This window comes from Syzygium oleosum, unplaced genomic scaffold (assembly GCF_021117445.2).
Source record: "Syzygium oleosum isolate NSW1041296 unplaced genomic scaffold, Sole_v2.1 Sole_v2.11, whole genome shotgun sequence".
In the NCBI taxonomy this organism is placed as follows: Eukaryota; Viridiplantae; Streptophyta; class Magnoliopsida; order Myrtales; family Myrtaceae; genus Syzygium; species Syzygium oleosum.
This window is the reverse complement of record NW_026607495.1, coordinates 1,603,954-1,631,328: the sequence shown is the minus strand read 5'-3', so window position 1 is coordinate 1,631,328 and position 27,375 is coordinate 1,603,954. Positions and strand designations below refer to the sequence as shown.

The 27,375-nt window shown below is 43.5% G+C and overlaps 4 protein-coding genes across 4 annotated transcripts; 2 read left to right on the top strand and 2 right to left on the bottom strand.

Annotated features, from left to right (window-relative positions):
* Positions 1-4,189: 4,189 nt before the first annotated feature.
* LOC115689314 (probable tyrosine-protein phosphatase DSP4) lies at positions 4,190-7,411 on the bottom strand. Its single transcript, XM_030615323.2, has 5 exons — positions 6,978-7,411; positions 6,729-6,822; positions 4,823-4,880; positions 4,683-4,726; positions 4,190-4,590 (listed from the first exon to the last, which is right to left on the bottom strand). The coding sequence occupies exons 1-5, from the start codon at positions 7,187-7,189 to the stop codon at positions 4,405-4,407; spliced, it is 594 nt and encodes a 197-aa protein (XP_030471183.1). The 5' UTR covers positions 7,190-7,411; the 3' UTR covers positions 4,190-4,404.
* Positions 7,412-11,550: 4,139 nt separating this feature from the next.
* LOC115689315 (ubiquinol oxidase 4, chloroplastic/chromoplastic) lies at positions 11,551-15,732 on the bottom strand. Its single transcript, XM_056316207.1, has 9 exons — positions 15,455-15,732; positions 14,354-14,549; positions 13,937-14,030; positions 13,536-13,651; positions 13,293-13,401; positions 12,929-12,997; positions 12,405-12,476; positions 12,255-12,302; positions 11,551-11,887 (listed from the first exon to the last, which is right to left on the bottom strand). The coding sequence occupies exons 1-9, from the start codon at positions 15,598-15,600 to the stop codon at positions 11,670-11,672; spliced, it is 1,068 nt and encodes a 355-aa protein (XP_056172182.1). The 5' UTR covers positions 15,601-15,732; the 3' UTR covers positions 11,551-11,669.
* Positions 15,733-19,159: 3,427 nt separating this feature from the next.
* On the top strand, positions 19,160-21,493 carry LOC115689336 (uncharacterized). The gene is made up of 4 exons (XM_030615344.2): positions 19,160-19,844; positions 20,160-20,609; positions 20,697-21,000; positions 21,105-21,493. Exons 1-4 carry the CDS (start codon positions 19,431-19,433, stop codon positions 21,239-21,241), a joined length of 1,305 nt encoding a protein of 434 aa, XP_030471204.2. The 5' UTR covers positions 19,160-19,430; the 3' UTR covers positions 21,242-21,493.
* A 1,396-nt stretch (positions 21,494-22,889) lies between these two features.
* On the top strand, positions 22,890-25,733 carry LOC115689324 (RPM1-interacting protein 4-like). The gene is made up of 2 exons (XM_056316072.1): positions 22,890-25,183; positions 25,372-25,733. The coding sequence occupies exons 1-2, from the start codon at positions 24,773-24,775 to the stop codon at positions 25,597-25,599; spliced, it is 639 nt and encodes a 212-aa protein (XP_056172047.1). The 5' UTR covers positions 22,890-24,772; the 3' UTR covers positions 25,600-25,733.
* The last annotated feature ends 1,642 nt before the right edge of the window (positions 25,734-27,375 follow it).

The following is a 27,375-nucleotide window of genomic DNA, read 5'->3' as shown; positions in this document are numbered from 1 at the left end:
CTCTTGCAGTTCGAGGACTGACGGACCGGACCGGACCGGACGGACGGCGACGGAGAAGATAGAGATGGAGAGGAAAACGCAAACCCCCTTTTCCCCGGGCGAATCCGATTCAACGCGATCTGGAAGGGATCAGGTTCGATTCGAGAGAATCGTCGGGAGGGGGGAAAAGGGAGCATCATCAGCGCGAGCTTGAGCTCAACTTCTTCCCTTCTTCTTCTTCCTTCCTTCTGCTTCCTTCTTCGTCTCCTTCTTCTTCTTCTTCTTCTTCCTTCTTGCTTACAGAGGAGGGTACAGAGATAGAGATAGAGAGAGAAAATGGCGACGTGTGGGGTGCGGAGAAGGCGACGGAGCACCCGAAGCGGGGCATTGATTATATATTGTTTTTGCGCGACAGCTGTCATGCATCCGTCTAGGGTTTTCACGCCCCACTCTTTTTCCTTTTTTTCTTTTTTTATTTTTTTCTTTTTTTCCTTTTTCCTTTTTCTTCCTTTTCTTTTTTTTTAACTTTTGGTGCCACGAGAAAAAGGAAATTCTCGAACCGCGCGCTCCAGGATTTTTTCCGGGCCACGAAAAATTGCGAACCGGTCACCTACGAAAAATTGGTCCCGAACCGGGAAAATTCGCTACAAATTTGGCCCCTCCGTCGTCGGCTCTGTTCGGAATATCTCCGTTAAATTGCCGACGTGAACCCATGCAGTCAAGTTGACCCGTCGAACGGCGGTCAGATCGGGTTTAGATCGGGTGACGTGTTGGACAATTCAATATGATCGTTTGATCTTTTGTAACAATTGCTCGTTCCGTCGTCCGTCCGTCATATCGATCATGTCGAGACAAACTAAGGTGAGCTAACACGAGATCGAGTGAGAGCGAGAGAGAATGAAGATAGAGTCATAGAGGTGAGTTGGATTTGCGAACCCATTTAAGACTCACATTATTTCGGCATTTACTATTCTAAACCCATTTACTGAATATTACTAATCCATACAACAACTCGGCTAATCAAATATGGGTTAACAAATGAATCTATAATCCATTTCGACAAGTTTACCAGCAAACCCCTAGGGCGGTCGGGATGTGAGGTGGATTCAACGTGGCAATTCGAAATAAACGAGTCCCTATATGACAGCATTTTTGAAAAAGCCAGATCTAAAAAAAATCCCTGAAATGAGGCCGGAAAATCTGCCAAAATCCCTAATTTTTGCGGCTATTTTGTCCCGACACCTTGGAAAATCTGTCGCGGGTATACTAGTTTGAGATCCAGACCATTCAAATTTAGGGTATTTTTTTTTTTTTATGCGACGCATGGCGATGTGTGCGTGGCCCATGCGCAACGGGCGCTGATTAAACTTAGGGATAATCGAAGAAGTGGGCCCCAGCCCTCGTTTCCCCCCTCTCTATCTCTATGTCTCCGCCGCCTCCTACATTGGAACGTTAGGTTTGAGCTGTGAACGAGAATTTGACCATTAATCTAAGAAAATTAGGGCATGGTCCATCTTCTACAATTCTATTTAGACACCTAATGCTTGCTTAGTTTTTCTTAATTTCATGTTGACCCGACACCGTCTTAAATTAGTTTTCCTTTTTTGACTATTAGTCCTCAAGTTAGATAGAGAGCCATTGTATAATATAATATACCGTTTTCCGCGAATATATATCTATGTATATATTTTCCCGTATTATCGATTACTTAATTATCGTATCTGGATGGTCTCGTGTAATTATTAATTTTAGACGATAGTCGAGGAGCGCAACTAATCTCGCCGCCCAAAGTTTATTTTTTTTTTTTTGGGGATCGTATTCTATGTTTTTGTCACGTGTACCGAAAGGTATTTATCTCTTGATGGTCAAGGGAAAATGCCGCTATCAACTCAAGTTGGCATCACCCAAAACGTTTGAAAATTTATGATTATTTGAGTAAAACGTAGTTATCATATACAAAAAGGATGGTGACATAGGAACATTGGCTCAATATTCAATGTTGTCCCTGAACTTTTGGCAAATTTTCACAAACCAATCCATAGATTACATGATAATATAGAATGCTATCCTTCCGTAAATTTAAGTTCGGGGAAAACATTGAACATTTTCATATAGTCCGTGACTGAATTGAATATATACTAAAAGTTCATGGACCACACTGAATAAATTAAAAGTCCGGAGATAATATTGCATATCGAGCTGACATTCACGGATTATTTGTGTCGCTTTTCCTGTACGAAAAAAAAAACACTAACATCTGCCTTGTTATTTTCGCCAAATAGCTGTCACGGGTGTCTTGAAAGAACCTTTTCCATTTATTAGACAACAAGCACTGGTGGCATAGGCGGCAACAACTTTGAAAGCTATAAAACGCTAGATTTCGAAACCGAAATCGCTTCCTATATATACGTATATACGTATATGCATATGTTTATACGTGTGTATATATATATTAAAAGAGATCGGATTTAGCGTGGCATATGAGTAAATAAACTTCGAACCTTCAACATTACGATATGGTTTCAAGTGACGGGCCAATCAATTTAGAATCCGTAGATAACAAGCGATATCGAATAATTCCATATCAATCTCAACATTTCGTAGAGCGGAAGTTACATCGATGGATTGCCCTTTTCTTGTTTTTTTTCGAGTTTAAAAAGGACAGCGCTGCGAGTCAGATCTACCACTTTTTTTTGGGATCAAAAGGAAAGAGCGACGCAAAGAAAGAGCGACGAAACAATGGGCGGATTTCAAAGGGCGATCCGAAATTATCGACCTTTGGAAAGCATTATTCTGATGCTGCAAAAGTGAAGGAATAATGGAACCGCCCCCCAAACGCATCGAATACGTACACTGTCCGAAAAGAATACATTATTAGTGTAGATCTGTGTATAAATTAGATTTCTCTTGACCATTATGGCCGCCCGCCGCCCCGGGAGACGAGGGCCCAAACCCTTTGATCGGGCGGCTAATCGTGCTCTCCGTCGAAGATCCGAGGGGCCGGCAATTTAAAAGTTACGCCGAATGAAAAAACCGTTAGGTGATGTGCCAACAGGTCCGACTGAAATTTTTTTTAAAAGAAGATGTTAGATGACGGCGTGATTCCGTGCTTAATTATCTTGACAATAACGACGACGTTTAGGTAAAAAGCATTGAGGGGGGACCGGGCGGTTGGTAATGGTCGCAGTCCCCACCAAATTTTGTCGCCACAGAGAACCTTATCTCCGGGCCCCGCAAGGCATCTTTCTATTATGTTCTCGCATGAGTCAAAAGGCAATAATGCTAACTTACAAAGTTGAAAAAAAACACACAACTTCGCAAGATTCTGAATACTTTAACTGCACGATGCACGGTCCCTGACGCATCGAGACCGGACCAGATCTCGACCAAGTGCAGCCCGGTCAGCAGCGAGATTCGCCGGGCGATTGTGGCCCAAGCAGCACAGAGCGAACCGGGAGGCACGTGACCACCACGTGGGATCACGTGCTCGGGTAGTGCAGATCCACCGGGAAATGGCGACATGGGAAAAGAGGGCCAGTCCACCACTGGGGAAAAGAGCAAAATGCTGAGAAGGGGGGAGGATCCCCACTAATGTCTAATCTCTCTACAGAGTGGCTCTTCCAACAAACATATAAAAAGAAGCATCTCATGGAAAAGGGAGAGACACTTGCGACTCGAATCATGACGACGCCACTCATATACGCGTAGCGGGGGTCGCATTCGCCGCCCGCCCGCCCGCCCCCCCACGAGTAGAGAGCTTTACCTGATGCGCGTGTGGACACGACATGGCGATCGAATCGAAAAGGGATCGAGTGAAGTGAAAGATTCGGATGCCACACTTGCAGAGAAGAACAAAAAACTACAGCAGGGAACACCAGTATACTGCTCTCAGAGGTTCTTCCACGCACTCATCCAGGTAATGAACATCTTACTCTGCATCTCTATTCTAACCCCAAAAGACGACGACAACAGGTATGCTGCTCCTTTTTTTTATACCGCGGTGGTTGCTAGTGACGGATTGAAAATTGGCCGGATTTGTCCGTCTTTTCCAGCAAAGAAAGTGAGATTGGCAAGTGCTACCACACAGCGCGAAATGTCCAACTAACCCAGCTAACTCCACGATCTCTTGTCGAAAAGAGAAGCTGAGATATCGACTAATATACTCAGTAACTCTGACGAACAAACGGAAAAGATAATATGCAGACAGCAGTAGCGAAGAACGACATTTGCTTTGCACCCCGTTCTACTCTCGGATATCCACACGATAGTCCCCAAAAGTTAGAATCATCTACTTTGCATACTACTCTACCCTCAAGACGGTGTTAAAGCGTTAAAGATAGAAAACATACTGTGACTCGACTTCAATATCTCGGACGCTCCTTTTGGACCCTTGGTAGTCGGCAGCAACAGCTGGAACTATCAATGTCATCTTTTTAAACAAGAAAATGACATTGGCGAGTGCTTCAAGCTCGAAATATCGAACAACTCTATAAATCTCTGATCCGATACTCTAGCTTTCGTGCCCGCAAACCTCTGGTACTCATCAAAGATAGAAGACAGACACCACCTCTGTAACTTTCTAAAGCATCCCACAAGACAACCGGTTCGGTGCTGCTAGGCATCGATGAGCAGATTGTTGGTCAACATTGGGGTATACCTTGATCTTCAAGAAAATGATTGGTAAATAGGAAATGAAGGGTTACCTTCCCACGTTTGCAGTGGATTAAGACAGGGTGGTTCCTTACATCTGCAATCACAACGCCAGAACCATATACTTGAGCAATTGTCTATCAAGCAAGCTAACCACACATAATGTGAAGTCACATCTCATATTGAACTATACCAAGAAGTGCTTTCAGCGCTTCACGGATTGCTTCCTCTGGAATATTGACGAAAGGCTCCTGTACAGAGTAAAACTGATCAATTACAGGAACTGTTACCGTATGTTAGGACAATCTTTGACCAAATATATCATTTTTTGCAATAAAATATAATTTTTCTAATACAACCATGTATATTCTATAATCTGATCATCTCACGAGGAATTAAAGGATATTGTTGACATTAAAAAGAAAAACATGAAGGCATATAATGCACATATCACATTGTCGATTCAGCAAAAGTGTTGTTGTTAAATTTTTATTTTTTATTTTTTTTTCTGGAGCAAGAGAGTTTTATTGATTCAATAAACGAAGCAGAGTGAATCTGCTACAAGAGGAACCAAAATGCAGTAACATGCCTCACTATCCGACCAGAAATTAAAAGTTTAATAGGGGAATACCCCCTAGTTACATTTCTTCAGTTCTCTTAGATTAATAGCTTGTTACAAACCATAATAATCACTGTCCGATTTCTCAATACCCTGCAATGCTGCAACTTCCATTTATCTGATGATTATCTAATCTTGTCCACCTGTTAAGCAGATGGTTGCACAGCTCAGATTCTCGACAATAGTGAGGACCCATGGCGGGGGGTGGTTTAACCTAATATAAGCACCATCTGTAGTTGCAGCTGGTTTGCAAAGGACTCATAAAAAGCAAGTTCATCCATAAATAAAAACACAGGAAAGCCATGTGTATCTGCCACTAAAAGAGATTGTTCGCGCCCCAAGTGAGTGCAAATTACGGATAGCAATTGGAGCAACTGAATTCGTATTCTCTCGAGTCTGTGAGTATACTTCTGACATCAATGCATCAACTTGACCTGGATTCGAATGCCTAGCAGCAAATCACAAGTCACGGGACATTTTAGGAAAATACTAGGCAAGAAAGAGCAGGATTATCATTGTCTTGCAAGAAGATTGATTAGGTTTCTATGACCAGTAAGATCCGCTAAAGCATGACACCGCAGCTATCAGATGCACTCAAAGGGTCCTAGGTGCGAGAAAACGAGCATTACTGGTTTCTTATGAAAGCACACCACTTCAAATATGCTTAAGGCCAGCATTCTTGACCTTGATACATCAAAAGAATTGCAGTCTCCGTAAAGCTGAGGCTACCAACAATTAGCCCAGCATCCATCTTTGAATAGTCTGGATGGACAGTTTATTCTTTGGCAGCTTCACTGGAGGCAGGATGATTCGCAGATAAAGTATTTTGTTGTCATCTCTGCTGTTTACCCTTCTCTTTTTGCATAGAGATATGTGGGATAATATAAATTGTCCCGTACCTGCCCTATCTTAAAAGGTTGATTTCGCAGCACATGATCATGTGAGTAAACAGTAACGAGTAGATTATTTTCTGTACGAACACAGGTCAAGGACAAAAGGAGCTAATGCTTAAAAAATAGCCTCTAACATGGCATAAGATAGTATATGATAGTAAACCACATTAAGTGAAGGTTAGACTGTGCTTACTCCATGCAACATGCAAGCAGAAGCATTAAGAAGACTCTGCAGCTAATTCATTTGCAAAAAACCCACAGGCCACATCATTTAAAAATAGAAATTTGAAGCATATAATTAGCATGGCATCAAGTGACCAAACTTCATCACAGTCATTCGAAAACAGGAAAAAGGGTATCTCCAAAATCGCGATATCACTTTGCTAGACCTGTTTAAGAATCCTATACACAGTTGATACAAAAGAAGCCATTTATCATCAGCAACTACAGATTCCAAGGGTTAGAACTTATATCCCCAATTGCTAATTTACATCAACAGTTGAATTCCAATTCCAACAACTCCATGGCCACTCGCTACGTCACTGTCATCTGAGAAAGGAAAAATGAAGGCCATTCCAGAGCATTACCTTGCACCCATCGATCCCGAACTGGAAAAGCCGAATCCCATTGGCCTTCAGGAACTCGTCAGTCGCCTCCGGATAAGGCTCGGGGCACAAATATCTGCACAATCCCATAAACCCACAACCACAATCAGCCACATTCAGGACACACGCACACGCACACTCACACGCACACGCGAGGGGAAACCCCAGTTCCGCTGAGCGAGCCGCGCCGAGAAAACAGGGCCCCCCCAGCCCCGGCGACGTCGCACTCACATGACCGACCGGAGCCCGAGCGACTGCAAGAACCCGAAGTTGGCGCCGTCGGGGAAGCCGGACCTGAACACGCCGCCGTCGACCATCGCGAAGTTCAGCGGGGGCACGAACAGCTCGTCCCCGTCCCTCTCCCCCTCCGCCCCGTTCGCCGGCGAGGGCCTCCCGCCGACGCCCTCCGGCGGCGCCCCGCCGCCGTCGAGCGTCATGGGCATTTCGCGCCCAAAAGAAATTCCAAAAAACCGGAGGAATCGAGGGGGGAAGATGATCGCCGGGGATCCGATTCCGGCGGGATCGGGATCGGGATCGGGATCTTCGTACGGAGAAAGGTGGGATTAAGGGATTTCAAAGGCGGAAAAGCTCCTTTTGTGGGGTCTGATCTGTTGTTGACTTTGGCGAAGAAGACTCTCGTCGCGCTTTCGCCGTGGACGGCAAGGCAAAAAACGAAGGAGGGAAGTGTCCCAAAATTTTCCTAAAATTGGGAAACCCGGAAACCCGACACGGGTCGAGCATTCACAATTATTACGTCCTTTTGGACATTTAATTTGCAGCTCGAGCTTCCGGCAAGCTTTATCTAACTGGAAACCTGAAAACCCGGCATAGTTCGAGTATTCACGATTAGGGGTGAGCATGGTCCGCATGGGTGGTTCTCGGCTTTTGGACATTTAATTTGAAGCTCAACTTTCTAGCAAGCTTTATCAAACCGGAAACCCGGAAACCCGACACGAGTCGAGCATTCACAATTAGGGGCGGGCATGGTCCGGGTGGGCAATTCCTACCATAGAACCAGGAACCGCCCACTAAGGACCGGTTTCGAAAAATTGGAATCGGGAACTGCCCATTGGTTCCATGGAACCGGTCCCGTTAAGTTTCACGCAAATTGAGGTGATCGAGAGCGAGAGGAAGACGATAAACGGCCGGAGGCACGGCCGTGAATTGATGAGAGTTAAGAGTCGAGGCCTTGAGTTGATGGGCGTTGAGCTTAAAAGTCGATACCATGAATAAGATATAGAGAGACAATTCAAACAAAGTGAGAGTGCGACGAGACGAGCACTTAGTTGATGGGCGTTGAGCTTTAAATTAGAGATTTTAGGATTTTCATTTTTCTTAAAATGTTTTCTTTTCTTTTTTGGCTGGAAATTTTTCTTAAAAATTATATATATTCCAGTCCGGTCCGGATGGGCGGTTCCACGCCTATAACTGGGAACTGGACTTATACTCACCGATCCTAGTAAATTGAAACTGGGAATCGGGAATCGGACCGACCCCCACATGAACTGCCAATTTCGGATCGGTTCAGTCCGATTTCGAGCGATCTGGACGGTTCCTAGTTTCTTTGTACATCCCTGTTCACAATTATTTTGTCCTTTTGTTGTGAGCGAATCTCTGATCTGGGGCATAAATTTGTCCTGAACTCTTTTTTTTTTTTTGGTCCTAAACTTTACGTGACGGATAATGCGATGATGAACAGTGAAATGGTCCGAATCGACAGTCCCTAGAAACTTTGGGAAATTGGTAACTTAATCCCAATTGAACTTTGACAGGTGGAGAGACTAGTCTTCTTATATTATTAGGATGTCGATTTGATGAGGGCGGGACGAAAGTGGCGCACTAGACAAATCAAGGCTGGTCTGCCAAAATTTTAATATATCGTTCGTGGCTGCTTTGAAAGTGGAGTTTGAGAGCTGAATTTCCAAACTCTGGTTTGGTTTCGGCACCGAACCGAACCGATAAGGCTGAACCGAAAAGCTCGGAATGGAATTGAACCGGACCAAATCGATCCAAACCTCGAACGGTTTTTCGGTCGGTTGATTGATTTTCGAAGTGGTTCGGTTAGGTTTGGTTCAATTTTGTTGGGTCGACATAAAGAACAATCATTATCATGGAGAGAGCGTAAAATCCCTCTTTCAGCTATTTGCATCCGTTGATACTGCTCGATCCAGGCCGAGGCTGTTCGTTGGGCAAAGGGGTACCACGTCTGCAGTTGCGAAAGTTCCTAGCTCATCTTCCAACTTCGTGACGTGCATGAGCGTTGACGAGGATAATTTGGCCGTGCTAGTAAAGTCTGGCGTTCGGAAGGCGAATTACCGCTGTATGGTGGGGAAATTACTAAGAAAGTCACAAATCTATTATATTTGTGTCAATTTAGTACTAAACCTTTCAATTTGGCCAATTAAGTCATAAACCTTTTGATGATTTGCCAATATAGACCATTCGGCCAACTTTAATCATAAATCGCTGCTAAATACGCTGGCCATCCTACGTGGCATGACCAGCGTTGATATAGACAATTTTTACAACTTTTTAATAATTTTTTGAATTTTTTTTCCTTTTCTTTTCACCGGTGGCTGGTCATTGGCCATGGGACTCGCGGCGTTGCTTGGGCGAGGGTTGATCTCGCCAAATCTGGCGAGGGTGGCCCTTGCCCTGGCCAGTGGCTAGTGGCCAGCTACCGGTTACTGGCAAAGAGAAAAGGGAAAGAGAAAGAAAGAAAGAAAAAGAGAAAAATTTGGATAAATTTTTAAAAATTTATTCACGTCAGCACCAGTCATGTCACGTAAGGTAGCTGACGTTCACGTTAGGAATTTAATTTTGGCCGGATGTACTAAATTAATAAATCGTCAAAAAATTTATGACTAAATTAGCTAAATTAAAAGATTTATGACCGAACTGATATAAATATAGTTGGGTTAGAACTTTCTTGGTAATTTCCTGCGGTATGGTTGTACCTTTGGAGCTACTTTCGAACGCGAATCGCGCGAAGTATATACTTTCGAACGTGAATCGCGCATGGCGACAAACACTTCGCGGCCCCTTTTTCCGTGTCTATGAGGCCTGCCTTCACTCGGAAAGCGGCTTTGGTAATGGTTTGTTTTATATCGTGAAGCAGGTGGACGATTGCGACCTGTCGAAGTGATCGTGGCGTGGTGTGTTTTTCTACCTTTTGGTGGATGATAACGTAGGCAACAAAGTTCGACAGCGAAAGGAAAGATGATCCGTGGTGAATCACAAAGTTGCACGGTCCGACACCTTCCTTTTCCAAAAGGTGTCCTCGCTTTTTTCCTACAAGAGTTCGCTCCGATAGGACACCGAAAAATGTCCGGGACATGGCTCGTGATGCCGAAGTGCCGGAGAAATTTTCAGACCCGGGTAGGATCGCGATCATATGGTAGAACTCTGCGAGGCGGGATGATAGTCGAGCGGGGGAGATTTGGCGACTCGACGGTCGGCTCGCGTATGCTACTGTTTGCTTCTTCATCTTCCTGAAATCGAACTGCTAATACACTGCGCGATCGGATTGAGAGCACAAACACCGCGAAGTCGCGGATGGAGACGACAGACAAGGAAGTACTGCGGGGCTCCATCGGATTTTGGCCCGGACCGGCCCGGCCCATAGTCGAGCCCATCGCTTCGCTTATGATGATGATTAACTGGAACAGTTTTGGAAGCTAGAAACAATTCTTTTGCTTCAAAATAGAAGGTAGAGACGAACGTTAAAATCAGGTTCCAGCGTTATCTGATGCCTAACAGTTCAGCTTACACATAGATGCGCAACCTTCATGCTTCAATCCTATTATTTTCTTTGTTAAGCTGACCATTTTGGATGCAAAGATGAGTACCTTGATCGTTCCTTGACTGCTCGCAGCCGGGCTATTGTTCTTCCGACTACGGCACAAATAAAATATGAACTTGCATCCTCATTGGTCTCATTCCTGTCAGAAGAAGCAAACCGATGATAAGCAGCGGGATAGGCGACAGCCTGTGTAGAAACACCGACAATATGTCGATGAGAGATGAGCCATCATCAACATCTCCGACGATCTACGATGATGGCACATATGTCTGACCTGTGGAGAACAAGCTAAACTTAACTGAAATATGCACAAGGCTTGTTCATCTGTCTAGAATTTCATGTCCTAAAGGGGGTTTATCCATTGGTTAATTCATAGACAGAGAAAAGCAGATACACACCGTAACATGAGTGCTAGATAGTAGATGCCACTTGACAGAACAAATATTTGCTTTCATGTAAGTGCTAAGAACACTTGCTTCCTACTTTATGCACCATATCTTGACCTGTTCAATTCAACTAAGTAGATCCAAACTTAGACCATAACTGTGAAAGCCATGGGATGTGAAATGAATCTAGAGCTTGATATACTTCTACATCTCCCGTTGAAGGATATTGTGCTAACAAGAAAATAAATCCCGAATATGTGAAGGGAAAGTAATTCCAAACATAAGTTCAAAACTTCACCGATTGTTCCTCAAACACATTCTCACTTACCTTGTCATTCGCGTTCAAAATTATCAGCAACTTAATACTTTTAACGGTGCATTCGAAGGGAAGGATTGATTGCATCAGCAAAAAGTGCGAGATAATTGAAAAATCGCCAAGAAACCTTTTTAGCCCTCAATTAGTTCAACCCTGAATTGGACTGCCGGATTGCTCATGGCGAACGAAAAGAGGCCGAAGAGTAATGCATGAGGGCTTACACGAATCCAGGAGCACACTGTATCTTTGACAAAAATGAAGAACCTACAATATCACAAAGATACAGTGCAAAATAATGAAAAGGGGTTGCCAAGACATTCATTAATCTTAACTAGGACATCTGTAATGATTTTCACTATATCGTCTCTTTATACAATAACTATACAAAACCTTAAAACTGTAGCTTGTCGCTCCCATTTCTAGCCTTGGTTTTGTGAAGAAGCGACAGATTTCTTTAAACAATCAACAATACCCTCACAATCTGCCTGAGGAAGTACGCAACCCAAATCATCTTCCGAAGCATACTCTGGGTTTGAATGAGGTGACCGAAGCGTCCCATGCGTCTGACATGCCTTCATCGTCTTGCAGTGTTCAGCTTCGTCATCTCTGATGTTAAGGAACACGTCGTACAAGTTCTCTGACAAAGAGTAGCAATACAGGAAAAACCCAAGTTTAGCTGATGCATCATAATTGATCCTCGATGCTCTTTAGAAAGATTTAAAGCAAAAAATAGCCGGACAACCAAAACACGAGCGAGCTCCTGTAACCTCTGATTATTACTAGTTGAAACAGACACACCGCCATATACAGTTTTGCTAACGCCATTAACACCATTCACATGAAAAACAAACTGTGGCCTCCAGTGTGCCAGCCAAGCTCTTGAACCTTCTTATAACTAAATATAATGTGACACTTTGTATCCACTTATTATGAGCATATATGTTCCTTGTAGGAACTAAAAAGGAAAAATCTCAGGCTCAGACATGCAGCCAGCTATCACTTACCTATTTTTGGCCTCCGAGACTGAGGTGGTCTGGAAGTTTGAAATTCATCTGAACAAATTTATGAAAGACGTTAATATTTAACATGAAAAATTACAAAACAAAGAAAATTGGCCATACAGGAAAAGGACAATAAACATAAAACGAACTTACCAAACAGGTATAAGTCATCCCCAGTGTAGTATTTTACGGCGACCTCAGGTGCAGGCAACTTTTTCAATTCCTCTGCAATGAAACAGCCGGTCAAAATACAGTAGGCACAACCAGATCCATCGTGCATATATTGGCTAAAATTTACCTTAAAGGATGGCTTTTCATGCAATAACATGATTAAGTGTCACCCACGAGACTGCCATTAAATGATCTAAAGATTGCAGGAAACCTCGAAGCTGATGTTAGGCAAGAATGAAATAATGCAATTCCCTGTCAAGCCTGTCAGCGTGACTTTTCAGCGGTTCAAATTCTATCATGCAACCCTCTCATTGCTAACCCATCACATGCAGTCTCAAACATCCACATAAAAAAGTCCCTCCTCCTTTTTTCCCTTTTTGAATTCAAATGAGAAACCCTCCGTCATATGACTTCTATAAGGTAGTGTAAGTCCGCCTTGTGTGCATCCATGTATAACTGCATCAGAATCGAATAAAAGAACAAATTTCAAGAGCTTCTGATCTCACCTCCTTGGGCCTTGAGAAATTTGTCATAAGTTGAAAATGCATGGCTCTCTACACATTCTGAAAAGTGATCTGGAGAATAGAAATTCCAAATACATAACTGTTATAACCTGTTGAAAAATGATAATGAGCAACATAAACAACCCCAAACTACCCCCTTCTCCCAATTAAAATCGGCCGGTATTCAGGAGAAGACTTCGTCCGGAAAAAAGATATGCTCATGGAAGCAGTTGCTTGTCAGCTCCATGAATATGATGACAAAGTTTACCCTAAATAAGTAAGGCTCTAGTGGCCAAGGGCTTTGAGCAATCATTAATCTCCAGAAACCAAGGCATGACAGTTCTATAGAAGATATTTGCAAACTTACATGCCATTCTTGGGCTTAATGCATACATGAAGGCTGTCATCAAGTAGTAAAAGATGGCAATGTGTTGGGCAAGAAAGCGGTCAAACCACCAAGCATTCCCCCCTAATTCCTGTAATAAAATCCTCAACCTTATCAACAAACAGAACCAACTTATAAAAAGATATATAGTTCACTTTGCAGGGCTCTTATCAGAAAGTGGATATCTAGATACATACATTCAAAAAGAAAATAGAAAGACATTACTTCCATGATAAGCAAATGGTGCATTTCATTCCAGCTTTCAGCAAAATGGACTTTCAGATAGTCAGCCCTCCTCCACCAACCAAAACTCTCATACATATGTAGAACTGACATAAAGGCTGCCAAAAGAAGAAAAAAAATGACGTTAATCATTATTCCCAAAGAGCATACACAAGAAAACTTCCCACTTTCCTAACATTGTTGTGTGAAATTGTCATAACAGTTTATCTCCTTAAACACAAAATGCATGATTAGTCCAGTCAATATTCTGATGACTTTGTGCTTCACATATGCCTCAACCATTATGCAACACCTTTCTCGAAATTTAATCAGTGTTGTCAGGACATAAAGCATATGATGGAATAAAAATCCATGGTCCTACTTTTATAAGCTTGACAACTCACCAAAATAAGGAACTCTCGCAATGGTCTCCAGTACAAAGAACCTGGCATAGTGCCGATCACTGTACAAAGTATCCAAAATCATAATCACCGAGTCCTGGAAAAAGGTTATAAGCTACAGATATTAGTATAAAATCCGTGCGACTGCAAAATGAAACATCACAATGCCTTCAATCCCTAAAGTACTAAGTAAGGCATGACGCCAGTTAGAATAACTACAAGACTGAAAAATCCATTTATGTCTTACTAAGTAAGGCATGATGCCAGTTAGAATAAATACAAGACTGATAACTCCATTTGTGTCTTCTCCTTCTAAGAATGGAAACCTTTTTATTTACCACCAAAGCTAACTATTTCTGATCAATAGTGCGTCATATCAATTTGCTCATTCATCTATCAGAGAAGGATGGGAGGCCTTACTGTAAGAAAGATATTGACGGATTGCTCGAGCTTGATAATCCATCTTTCTAGGTCACTGGTGGAAGAACCCTCAGATGCTCCATCACTGCTTATATTCCCCTCTTTATCAAAGATGGTCTTTGATTCAAATGACTCCTCAACGACTACTTTCTCCTCATTGTCTTGCAAAAGCGCCGCTCTTACAGTGCAGCATTTTCTAGGGAATCATGAGAAACATATATAAGAAATCACTGAGATGAAGAAAAAGAATAAATCATCTATCTTGAACTAACCCTAAAAACTGTAAATACGAGTGATAGTCATAGGTGCATTTGGTATGCCATGATGATTGATTTTTTGCCATAAGCTCCACCGGGCATTCGGTGCAGCAACCTCGTCATGTACCAACCAAATGCTTGGCCACTTTATACATAATTGATTTGGCTTCCATGATAACGATAATGATGATATATGTCTGTATGCTTTGAGCATTTGGCAATGAAACACTGTCATGTGTTAGTGCATTCTTTTCCTTGCCACAAGATTTTCTTGTTTAGCATGCTTGGCTTAGCCATCCACCATGCAAATTGACAAACGTGGTTTAACAATTTCCAGAAAACAATGCCTGGAAGTATTACTATACCTCACTACATATTAATCGAAATAACGAAATAAATGCACAGTTCTCATCGTTCCCATTTCGAAGATAATTTCGATCGAGGAAACCCTGCCTCCACAACATAGGAAAGACCCCGCCGTGTCCTCAAGAAGAGACCTTGGTCAAAGGACTAGGCTTGTGATTAAATGGTTTCGTTTAAACATGACATATTCTTGATCTTAAACTCCTTTTTCCCAATTGAACATGACCCTGTTCACATTCCGAACAAGGAATGATGCAGACCCAGATCGATCTTTGAGGTGATTAAGCTTCAAAGGAGCCTCCAGCACGCAGAAATTTTAAAAGAAAGAAAGAAAACGACGAAAACCCACAGGGATCGCTTCCATTTCCTTCTCGTTACGAACAAGGAACATCCAGAAGGAGCAAAACAATTGCAACAGAAGGACAAGACAAAGACCCACATGAAGCTGACGATGATCGAACGGAAATGAAAGCGGGATTACCTCGGAACCAGCGCGCGCGAGGAGAGAGGACCGAAATTCAAAGGGCCTCGCGCGCCAAGCGGCGGCGAATTCCCGCGGGCCCGCGCCTTCAGCGACGGCGCCGACGCCGCCGCGAACGCCGACGAGGAGAGGAGAGCCGATGCCATCTCTCGCTCGCTCGTTCTCTCGCCCTGCGCAGCTCCGGTGAGCCGGCGATTGACCAGAACGGAGCAGGAGAAGGCAAAAGCGAAACGGGGAGTTTGTCGTTGGTTTTAGGCTCCGAAACAGGAGGCGCAGATTCCCTCCGTGTCGTGTCGTGCCCACCGTCCGATATTTCGAGAGGAAAAGTCGGCAAATTTTAGATGCAATGGAAGAAGTCCTAAACGAAGTTGTTAGCAACCACCGTGGGACAGGCTTAACCGTCGAGCCGGGGCACGGGCATGGGCCGGCCCGGCAGAGGTGGGGCGGCGGTCGGTAGGACCGGCAGGTTTCGGGCCCGTGCCCGTGCCCGGTCCCTAACCCGCTAGGGCATTGGTCGGGTCAGGCCCATTGGCCCCCGTGCTTTCTGAAATGGTTTGTCAATTTCATTTCTTCTCTTCTCCTCGCAACGATTTAGTCACGCCATGAGTATTGCAATGGCGAAAACGGCACCAACCGTTTTCGACCGTCTCGACCTCAACTCGACATCAAGCTAAGTTCCTGCAACAACAATGTCGCATACAAAACCGGCGTTGTTGACCTTCTCCCAGTACTTCAAGTCGATCAACTCGAATTACACAGATTGAACTCTTACGTATAGGAAGCTAATATTACTGCACGATTCTTGAAATATGACTTCTGAAATAATAAGAGCCGTCGATGATTTCGCATTTCCGATAAAATCTTCATCATCACTTTAAATAATATGCCAGCGTTAACACCATCCTCGTTCGAAGCTTGGTCCAACGGCTAATTTAATTCGCAATGAAATCTTTTTCCATTACATGATACAAGGAAGGAAAGTCGAGAAATTCCCTCTGGACATAAGAACGAGGTGGAATTTTCATGTACAAGTTGTTGAAGAGGGCATGCGAGGAGTTGGGTCTGCCAACGTTGTACGCCACCACTTATAGAGGAAGTGCTGGTCTCCCATAGGTGACACGACAAGATTGGAGGGTTACTGAAGTCTTTAAGGACTTCTTGAAGGTTTTCAGCGATGAGCGGATGCTTTGTTGTCCAATAATCATCCGTCCCACATTACGAAAATTTGGAGCTTGTGAAGAGATTCAAGTAGAGCAGACATTAGTGATAGAAAGGAATTGACTCAATAATATGTATATTAGGAGTGGATCACCAATCGATCATCCGCTCTAATACCATTTGTTGGGAGTACGCAGTAAAAGCCCAATACCTTCATCTAGGGAGATGACCAAAAGAAAGCTCAAATTTAAAACACGTCAACATATCTCATTGAACCCACATTCACTCAACAACTTAAACCAATAAGTTATGACCGACTAAAATACATTAACTACTCCACCTTATATCAATTCTCCAAAGCGATTCTTTTTTTAGTACAACTCACACGTATATCTCAACCTCTAATTGATGGATATGGCCTACGACTCAAACTCAAAAAGCTTACATGTAGCTTAAGAAGGACAAGATTGAGAAGAACCAAGCAAAGGGTCCGTTTGGCAAGTTGCCAAACGGTGATAATTTATATTCTTTTGTTCCCAGAATCAGTTTTAGAACGGAAATCCGTTTGGTAAATTTTTTGTTCCCAGGCACAAATTTGCAAAAATTTGTTCGCAGAATCAGTTTTGGAACAAAATCAAGAAGCAAAAAAAAGTAGCTTCTTGATTCCGAAAACAATATTTCCATTTCTGATTCTTCTTGGTTTTCTTCTTCCTTCTTGGTTTGTTCTTCTTTTTTTTCCTGGCCGCCAGCCACAGGCCAGGGCCGACGAGGGCGTCGCGGCCCTCTCCGGTGGCCGGCAAGGGCGGCTTGCAGTCGCGACGGCGAGGCCTCGCCCATCCATGACGAGGCCGACCTCGCTGTCGCGACCCAAGCGAGGGAGATGGGTCACGGCGGCGAGGGTCCAGCCCTCATCGGCGACATGGCCATGGGCCAAGAAGGGGAAGAAGAAGAAAAACAAAGAAAAATAAAAAATTGAAATATTAAAAAATTGAAAATATTATTAATAAAAAGAAATTTTGAGCAGTTACTAAACGCATTTCTGTTCTTTTTCTATTTTAAGAATAGAAATTTTGAACGGTTATCAAATACCTTTAAATATTTAAAAATTATTTTTGAGCTCAAAATAAAAAAGAATTATTTTTACGCAGAATCAAGTTTCGAATACAGAATAGTTGCCGAAAGGTATCTTAATACAACATGACTACGCTACATCATATCAAGCAAGACAAAACCCACCAAAATATAAAACTCGCCGTCCCAATGCCAGTTGCGGCGGGATCTGTGGACACAAAACCTCAATCGGTCGGCCGTTTCTCCTCTACTCCATCATCATTCGACAAGTGTCGTGCCGTGAGTTGACCACCAGCGAAGCAGTTGAGTGAGTGAGTGAAGTGAGTGACTTGCCTTCATTGCTCAGTTTGACTTTTTTTTAACTTCTTCGCCATAATTTATGAAAACATCAAATTAGGCTCGTCTGTCTATAGTAACAACCACACACATGCTCGGACCCGCGTGAATCAAGGGGGGCCTACCCATGTTCGTTCCTTCTTGCTTAATTCAAGGGGTCACCATCTGATGCAAGTCATTTCGCAAGTTTTTTTTTTTTTTGTAATCAGGGGAATCCCACATACGGCCGGACAGATCAGGGAGAGGTAAACCACGAGGGTGACACGTGCTAGCCACCACACACGTGCGCCGTTAAGTCACCTGCGGCGGCGCACGGGATTCGAACACTCAACCTTTTGCGAGAGGAAGAATGCCCTTTCCAGCAGCGCCACTCAGGCGGGTGGTGTCATTTCGCAAGTTTCTCTCCTCACGATCTCATTTACCCTTAGTACTGCTCTAAACTCCCGTCTTTTATGGTTCATGCTGATAAGGAAAAACGGCACAAATAATTTTTAAACTCTGGCAAAATACGCAATGTGATCCGTGGACTTATAATTTGTTCAATGTAGTCCTTGAATTTTGATCCAACGTGCAATTTGATACCTGAACTTTTAATTTGTTTAATGTCATCCCTGAATTTTTTGTACCTATTTAATTTAGTCCATGAACTACATGGAAATATTTAATGTAGTCTTTCCATTAATTCAAGTTTAGGGACTATACTGAACATTTTCATATAGTTCGGGGATTACATTGAATATATACCAAAAGTTCATGGACCACATTGAATATTAGGCTAAAGTTCAAGGATTACGTTGAACAAATCAATATTCTGTAAATTAAATTGCACATTGAGTCAAAGTTTAGGGACCGTTTATGCCATTATTCTAGCTAACTATGGAGATGGGCTTTTTCCACGGAATTCCTGAGCAAAAATATCGAGATTCGTGCGTTGGTCGAGTGATTATGGTCTCATTTCGGATGCGATGGGTCCTGTATCCGAATCATGTCTTTAAGACCGCTGGAGATGTCTCATTCGAATCAAGATCGAAGGCTGCAATGGCAACAGCTATCTTGATGTTGGCTCAGCTCCGTTTCGACAGTGACTCCAGAAATCACCGTCTGTTAACCACGTAGCGTTTGAAGATGAAAGCAGAACCAATAAACAAATGGAGACTTCTCGGAACACAGAGAGAGAGAGACAGATGAGACGTTGCTTTACGTATGACCCAACAACAAGTGGCAGTCACAGGTTTGCCAGGGGATCGCCTTTCAGCTAGCTTTTATCTGTTTCACATGGAAAACCCACCGCCACCCTCTGATCCAAACTCTAAATGCTTCAGTTCATCATCGTCTCGTCATTACAAAGATCCAGGATCGACCCTGAACCGAGAACCGATCATTCCGCCAGTCTCATGAAGCCTTCCCCACCATGGAAGATGAAAGACGACAAGCGTTCGTGCCGAGAAGCAAGCCGATCTCGAGCTATCTGTACCGGTCGTCGTCCGAGCCCGTCGAGCTGAACGGTTTCACTTCCTGCTTCAAGTGGGTGTGCGTCGATCAGTCCAATCTGTGGTGGGCCGGGCTGTCGTGGTCGGTCTTCTTCCTCTTCACCGTCGCTGTCCCGTTGGCCTCGCATTTCTTGCTCCAGTGCTCGAGCTGCGATGCGAACCACCAGCGGCCTTATCACGTGCCGGTGCAGATATCGCTCTCCGTGTTTGCGGCGATATCTTTCGTCTGCCTATCGCGGTGGTCTCGTAAGTACGGGATCAGGAAGTTCTTGTTCTTAGATAAATTGTGCGACTCGAGTGAGAATGTTCGTCGCGGATACTCGCAGCACCTTCAGGTATGTTCAGATTCGACTTTGGTTGTCGTTCTGTTCTTGATGATCCTGCAGTTTTAATTGACTGGCAACAGGCGTTGATCTTTTCGTGAGATTCTTTTATTAATTTGGGGTGAGTGTAGGAATTGTCTGTTGATACAGGTAACATAGATCATCATCAAAGTCAAAAGAATTTTTAAGTGGTCTGTTGCATTTACATTGCTGATCTGGGAATTTGCAATAAGCTAATGGAAACTCTGGATTAATGACCGAACAAGATTCAGTGATGCTAATAGAAGGCGCAATTTGGATTTAGTTGAGCATTCTTAATGTTTGCAGAGATCAGTCAAGCTATGGTCATGGTTTGTTGTCCCGTGTTTTGCTGTCGAGGCGGCCTACAAGCTCTGGTGGTACATCTCCGGATCCACCGACATTCCTTATTATGGCAATCTCTACGTGAGCGACACGATCGCTTGCACGTTGGAGCTGCTCTCGTGGCTCTACCGGACCTCGATTTTCATCCTCGTGTGCGTCCTCTACCGGCTGGTTTGCTACCTGCAAATCCTCAGACTGGAGGACTTTGGGCAAGTCTTGCAGAAGGAAACCGAGGTGGTGTCAATTTTGAAGGAGCATATCCGGTTCAGGAGGACTCTCAGGATCATAAGCCACCGCTTCCGAGCATTCCTTCTCTTGTCCCTCATATTGATCACGGCGAGCCAGTTCATTTCCGTGCTCATGATCACCCGTTCCGGCGCTCACGCGAATATCTTCAAAGCCGGGGAGCTTTCAGTAATCTCTCTCTCTCTCGCCAAAACCCGATTTGGGATTAATTACTAGTCTGTTGACAGCATAACATTGTTATTCTCTGCGTCACAGCTATGTTCGATGAGCCTGCTCACGGGCCTCTTCATATGCCTGCGCAGCGCGACGAAGGTCACGCACAAAGCACAGTCCATCACCGGACTTGCGGCAAAGTGGCACATCTGTGCGACGATTAACTCGTTTGACGAGAACGATGGTGAGACGCCCACAGCTCAGGTCGCTTCCACCCATGTTTTCCCCGTGGATGCAGAGTGGGAGTCCGAAGAAGAAGAAGGAGACGGTGACGATGATCTCAACAATGCCAAAATAATGCCGATTTACGCGCACACCATCTCATTCCACAAAAGGCAAGCTTTAGGTGAGAAGGAAAACTGTGGAAGAGTTTTTTTTTTTCTTTAGTCTTTAGTCTAATTCATCATAGATAAGAACAGCCATAATGAAGTTGAGTGACATATCTTGCAGTGACATACCTAGAGAACAACAAAGCCGGAATTACAGTTTACGGCTTTATGCTCGACAGGAGTTACCTTCACACCATATTTGGGATTGAATTCGCTCTTTTCCTATGGTTGCTGAATAAGACAATCGGTATTTCGTAATCTTGCTGGAAAACAAAGGAGTTGGAGAATGTTATAGTCGCACTCAATCCACATTCTATATTTTGGTCCGGTCCGGGATGTATAGTGTACAGGGTCATGAGAGTTCTTATGATATACAGCTTTCAGGAATGCGTTTTTTCTGCAGAAAGTAAAGTCAATTCTCTTTTGCACCACAACGCTCGTTGTGTTATACAAATTGAAGAAAAATGATAATGCCATTCAGTGTAAAGTTATTTCTCTTTCCATATATAATTTATTTCGATATGTATAGCGCATTATTAAACTCGCTCCCAACTGCAGTTGTTCTTGGGCTCGAGAGTCGGCTTAAGAAGAAATTTCATCAATCTGGATGAAGAAAGTGCACTTGTATCTAGGTAGATTATCTGTCTGTCTTGACTTCCACTATGATCAGATTCATGTGAAAGGCCATTATAAGTAAGAGCACTCTACAAGGTCACAAGACTCATGGTGGATTAACACTTTCCTTGAACTTCATGTGAACTTCCTCTTTAGCACAGGATATCTGACGATAGTTAAAGAAAACAAATCACAAGGAAGCTCTGAGACTTCAATTTGAAGCGAAAGGTACTGATAATTAGTAGTCACGAGAACCGAACGACAGTGATCAAAGCACTGAATATCATGCAAGTCATCCGATGAACAAATCGAAACAGATATCACTATGTTCCGGCTTTAGCATCATTCGCGGACGTATTTTGGGTCACAGAACTTGCTTTGCTCTTGAAATGCATGTGGTATTTGGCTGTGCCAAATGGAATAACAGCAAAGCAATATATGTATCTTCTAACCATGCTCAAGGGATCTGAATATTTATGTATGGATTGTACCTGAAGTATCGGATTCATGAAAAGCATCGTTATAGCTCCTTGCATTGTCTTGGAGTTTAGATAACATCAGTCGCTTAAAGATCACTCGCGAAAAGTCTCCTGGACTTGACGAAAACAAATGCGAAGCAGACAAAGTGGGGACACACTGCTAGTGCCGCACTATTTTGTTAATGGAGTCCCCTGGGAATGCCTCCATAAACAAATCAACCAAATGATTTGCATAACATTGGGACTGTGCAAATTGATTTGAAGATTGTTAGACCAACCGGTGCCGTTTACCACGCCATGGAAGATAAATGAATTATAGAAAAGAGAATATGGAGCAAATGGAAAACGGCATTCAGACTATAAATAGAAGTTACCATCCACTAAGTTACGAAGTTTTATTCTTTACTATTTCGTCTTCTTTGATTAAGACTTGGGCTATCTATTAAGAATTCGACAGAACTAGACGGACAAAACCTTCATTTGCTGTCTTTAGTAGTATTTCTTTTCCGTTTTGCTTTGTTACTGTCTTTACTGGTTGTACAAGAACAAGAGGGCATGTAAATGGAAATGCTCCATGGTTAACAAGTTGTCACAAGGAATATGTGATTCGGCGACAAGGACATCATTAGTGGGGTTTGTGAAATGGTTTGGCTCCTAGAAACATTGGAATAATCGAAGAATTCATTGTCTGATGTAGCCAAAGTTGAATCTAGTCCAGAACATCTAAACTTGATTCTCTTAAATCACGGTGTGTACTTCTCCTGTGGAAGTCTGGGAACCAGAGACGATTTCCGCTATGTCTGTAAGTACTCTCTCAAGTTAATCGGCGTCTTTTTTTCCAGTGTTCTGAGATCAGTAATTAGACTGTTCTGTGTTCTTTTCATTCAAATACTGTGCTAGCAATGCAAAGTGTGTGGCCCTCGTAGCATTATCGTGCTGCGTCCGTCTCATAGTTTCCCTTGAATTAGATCTGCCATGTTTGATTCTGATTTCTTCTTCCTGTATTGCTTATTAAGTAGCCAGATGATGGTAACATTGTGGTTATACAAAGCCGGTGATCAATGACTCCAAGTCTAATGACATGAACATTAACTCAATTGAACTTGCATACACCTTTTTAGATACCATCTGAAAAGTTTTTCAACCCCATTTCACAACAAATCAAAAGCCATCGGAACCCCAGAATATGGAGCATGTCCTAGAATTCCTAAACAGAGCCATGGATGAACGAGCCGAGAACATAACGCGACATCTAACAGTCGAAACTTTTGATTTGGGTCTATTATGAAGTACAGTAGTTTATCACGGGAAACCTCTTACAAAGGTCAACAAAACATTCCAAATCCGACATATGTGTTTGAGATCAATTTCAAGGTCGAAATTTTTCCATATGACGGGTTCACGACGCCAGAATGGTTTATTTGTGATTGGCGGGTAGGATTGCAGGCATTTTTTACCCTGCTGTGACAAGGAAATGCCAGGTTTGCGCAACTAGACAACTATGATTTGTAGTTGCTCGCTCTTCTTCTATTAGACTAATGTTATTGTGCACATTCCTTTTGTTGAATAACCATCTCCGTATCGGCCTCAGCATCGCTCCCACGTCCCAAAATTCGGCAGCTGGGACAGGGGCGAGGACGATGTTCGATACACGGCCTACTTTGATAATGCACGCCAAGAGAAAGCCGGAGTTGGGATAAATCCTAATGACCCCGAGGAGAATCCAGAGGCCTTCATGCCTGGACCCGATCGCGACGTGGAAAAGATTTTCAATTCAGTCCAAGCAGTTTCATCCACGAAAAGACAAGGCAGCCAAGTAAGTGCCGGCGCTCATAGAAGAAGCCATTCCGATCAACCAAAAGCAGGTTATGCTTATGGCTTGTCTTCATCGATGCAAAGAGGCGTGAGGTACCCAAGAGAAAGGGATGCAAGCAATCCATGTGATCATCCTGTAAGTACCTTTATAATTCAGAAGCTATCTCTATAGCAAATAACAAAGTATTCTTTCAGTGTATCGATAAGCGTCTGCCTTAAAAAGCAATCAGAACATGGATGGAATGGAATCTGTAGGGAATGCAAGTTTCGAAGTTTATGATCTCTAATATGGTTAGCTACGTGAAAAGTCTTGATGATGAAATATACATTCTTCCAGTGAAATCATCAAGAATATAATTCAGGAAAGATTGAAGGGCTGATTAACTTCAATCTACGTGAGGAAATTCCTAATAAGCTGATTCTTTTTAACTGTGAATTGCATTGTTTGCTGGAAGTTCGATTGATCACTCTCTGGCTTGACTGTACATTGCCTCCTAATTTTAAGAACGGTCCGGATCATCGTTTCTATAGGCAAAGGGGCAAACTAATGGAGATTTGATCGTGTCTCGGTGTGAACAGGAAGAAGCTTCATGACTTATAAGTTGATTGATCGACATCACCTCCGAAATTCAGTGCATCATCAGAAGAAAACTGATACTGGTTTTCAGCACAGCATTATTTCCTTAACATCTAGGACCCAGATATGAACTCAGGGATCAATTATATGCTGCACGTATAGTATCACGTTCTCGTGAAGGGATGTCCTGGTCTTGTCCTTGCACGATTCGCGCTGTCACTGTATCTAGAAAAGATCTCTTGAAATACATTGGAATGTTAGACAGACTTGTTTCTTGTATACGCATGCTTTGTGCTTCAATTCATGCTCTCAAGTTGCATGCAATCAACCTTGGAAACGAACTGGCCACAGAAACGCTCGAGTGCTCCCAGACACGGCAACTTGGGCAATGTTAGGATTCCACACGCAGCATGTTCTGGGAGCGCACGCCTAGACAAAACCAGCACAAAGATGATATCAAAAGACCCTGAGGTGAATCCAGGTGCCTTTTCGCGTAGGACAGGAGGGACTTGTAGTTTCTTCCGTTCGAGTTCGACCAAATCGAGTTTGCCCGGGAAACAACAGGGGGCCCGCAGTGCCGATTCTCACAGGAGGAGCTTTTCCAATGAACTAAAGAAAAAGAGCTTCAGCGCTAAAAAAGGCTTCTCGCCATCAGTTCAAAGAAGCTCGAGGCCCTCGGGACAGGGGAAAAGAGGTCGACCAGTGGATGACTCCGTAAGTACCGCCCCGTTTGCGTTGCGTCAGCCCAAAAATTTTTGGAGAAAACATTTCCAAGATCGATTATGACATGACATAGATTTCTCACTTCAATTCTTTTCCTTTCTGCATTTGCCTTACATGAAACTATATTGCTGAGAGACGAAATGATGCTTATTGAGTGTTACCTTTCTTTCAAGTGGCAGCATCTCGGAGCAACACCCGTACCGGTGTTCGGCGACTGGGACGAGACTGATCCGAAATCAGGAGAAGGCTACACCGAGAGGTTCAACCGCATAAAGGAAGAAAAAGAGAACGCCTCTATCAACTCGCAACCCGTGCTCTCGATTCCGATCAATTACTCAGACAGTCCAACCAAGGAGCGAGTCCTTTCTTACCTATTCAAGGTAGCATTTCTTGAATTAGTATTATAAGCAGGTAAAGGCTCTTTCTGCAACCAATTCCAAACTTGTTGCAGAAATCTAAGTTGATAGTACTCTGTTGGTACTTGATCAATTACGCCCTCGAGGTATCAATATTTGTGCCATTCTAGTTCTTGACATCGGTCCGCTCGATCTTCTGCAGACGTACTGCTGTGTGTTTTCGAACGGGAAACAGTGATTCGCGAGATCCCGCTGATTGAGCCGCGATCTTAGTGCCGGCACGAAAGGAAACCGTAGATGGACCGATAATTAAGATCGAACTGGTTGGAAACCTTAGGCGCATTCTTCCTTATCATGTCCTTCAGCAGGAGAAGACTAGAATCATGTCATATCAATGTAAACATTGCGAGGATGAATTTCCCAGTTGTACTTTTACTCGTCCAGCTCTTTCGTGCTCAATACTCTCGACCTTGACAAGAATTGTGACGCATGAAGTGCGAAACGTGACCGTCGATAGACAGCGAAAACCGGTCGAATACAAACCATAAGGGTTAGTCGAGTTAGCACGGCGACGACTTTTGCACCTCGACAACATGAAGCTTCTTGTTCGATTAAAATCCGGTACAGTTCAGGGGCCCGAATCGAAAGAAAGTGATGATTCTCTTGAACATCGCATGCATCGATGAATAGCTTGATTGTCGTCGGACTAGAGAGGCGGACTTAATCCGGACACGAGAGCTAACTTACCGTGATAATATGGAGTGCACGGTGAGGAGAGAAAGTAACCCAGAAAGCGAAGAGGAAAGTGACTGTTTATATCGTTTACTTGCGCCGACTCCGGCGAACATGCCCTCGGCGGCACAAAACCGCCAACGCGAATGTGGCCGCCCGAAAGTCGAGGAGCTTGCCCTCCACTCTGACCAATGCAATGAGCCTGGTGGCAAGGCCTATTACTATCATTTGTACATACTTTCTGCTAGAGGAAGAATATCCCCCTGACCATGGGTGGCCGCCGCAGGAGGAGGAGGATGACGGATGCTGCCGCGTTCGGGTTCGGACGGTGAGAGGGCCCGGAACTCTTGCCGAGTTGCGACTTTCCAATGTCACTACTCTATCTACCTAAGCGGTCGTCACCGGCCGTAGCTGAACCGCTACCCATGCTTATAGGAGAAAATTAACGGAAAAAGTTCGGAACCTATTGTACCGAGGTCAATTCAATCTTAAACTTTTTAATTTAGCCAATTTAGTTATAGACCTTTTGATAATTTGCTAATGTAATCCTTTCGGTCAATTCTAATTAGCGATCGTTGACGTGGACGCCAGCAGTCTTACGTGGTATAGCCAGCAAGTGGACAGTTTTTTTTTTTTATAGTATAATGAATTTTTATTTATTTTTTCTTTTCTTTCGTTTTGCCTTTTGTTTTCTCCTCCTTCCTCCGCCGGGCGCCATGGTCGGCGACCGGCCACGTGAGGGTCGACCTCGTCGGCCTCTCGCGAGGCTTGAAGGTTGAGCCTCGCCCTAGGCTGGCCTCGTCAACCCAACTATTGCCTGTGGTCGATCGCCGGTCATGGCGACCAGTGGAGGAAGGAGGAAAAAAAAAACGAAAGAAAAGAGAAAAAAGTGAAAAAAAAAAATCATACAAATTATTAAAAATTGTCCACGTCAGCGCTGATCCCACCACGTAGGATTGCTATTGTCCACGTCAGCGATTTTGGCCTGATGGACTATATTGGCAAATCGCCAAAAGATTTACTACTAAATTGGCCAAATTAAAAGATTTATGATCAAATTGGCATCCGTAAAATATGTTTAAAACCATTTTGTTA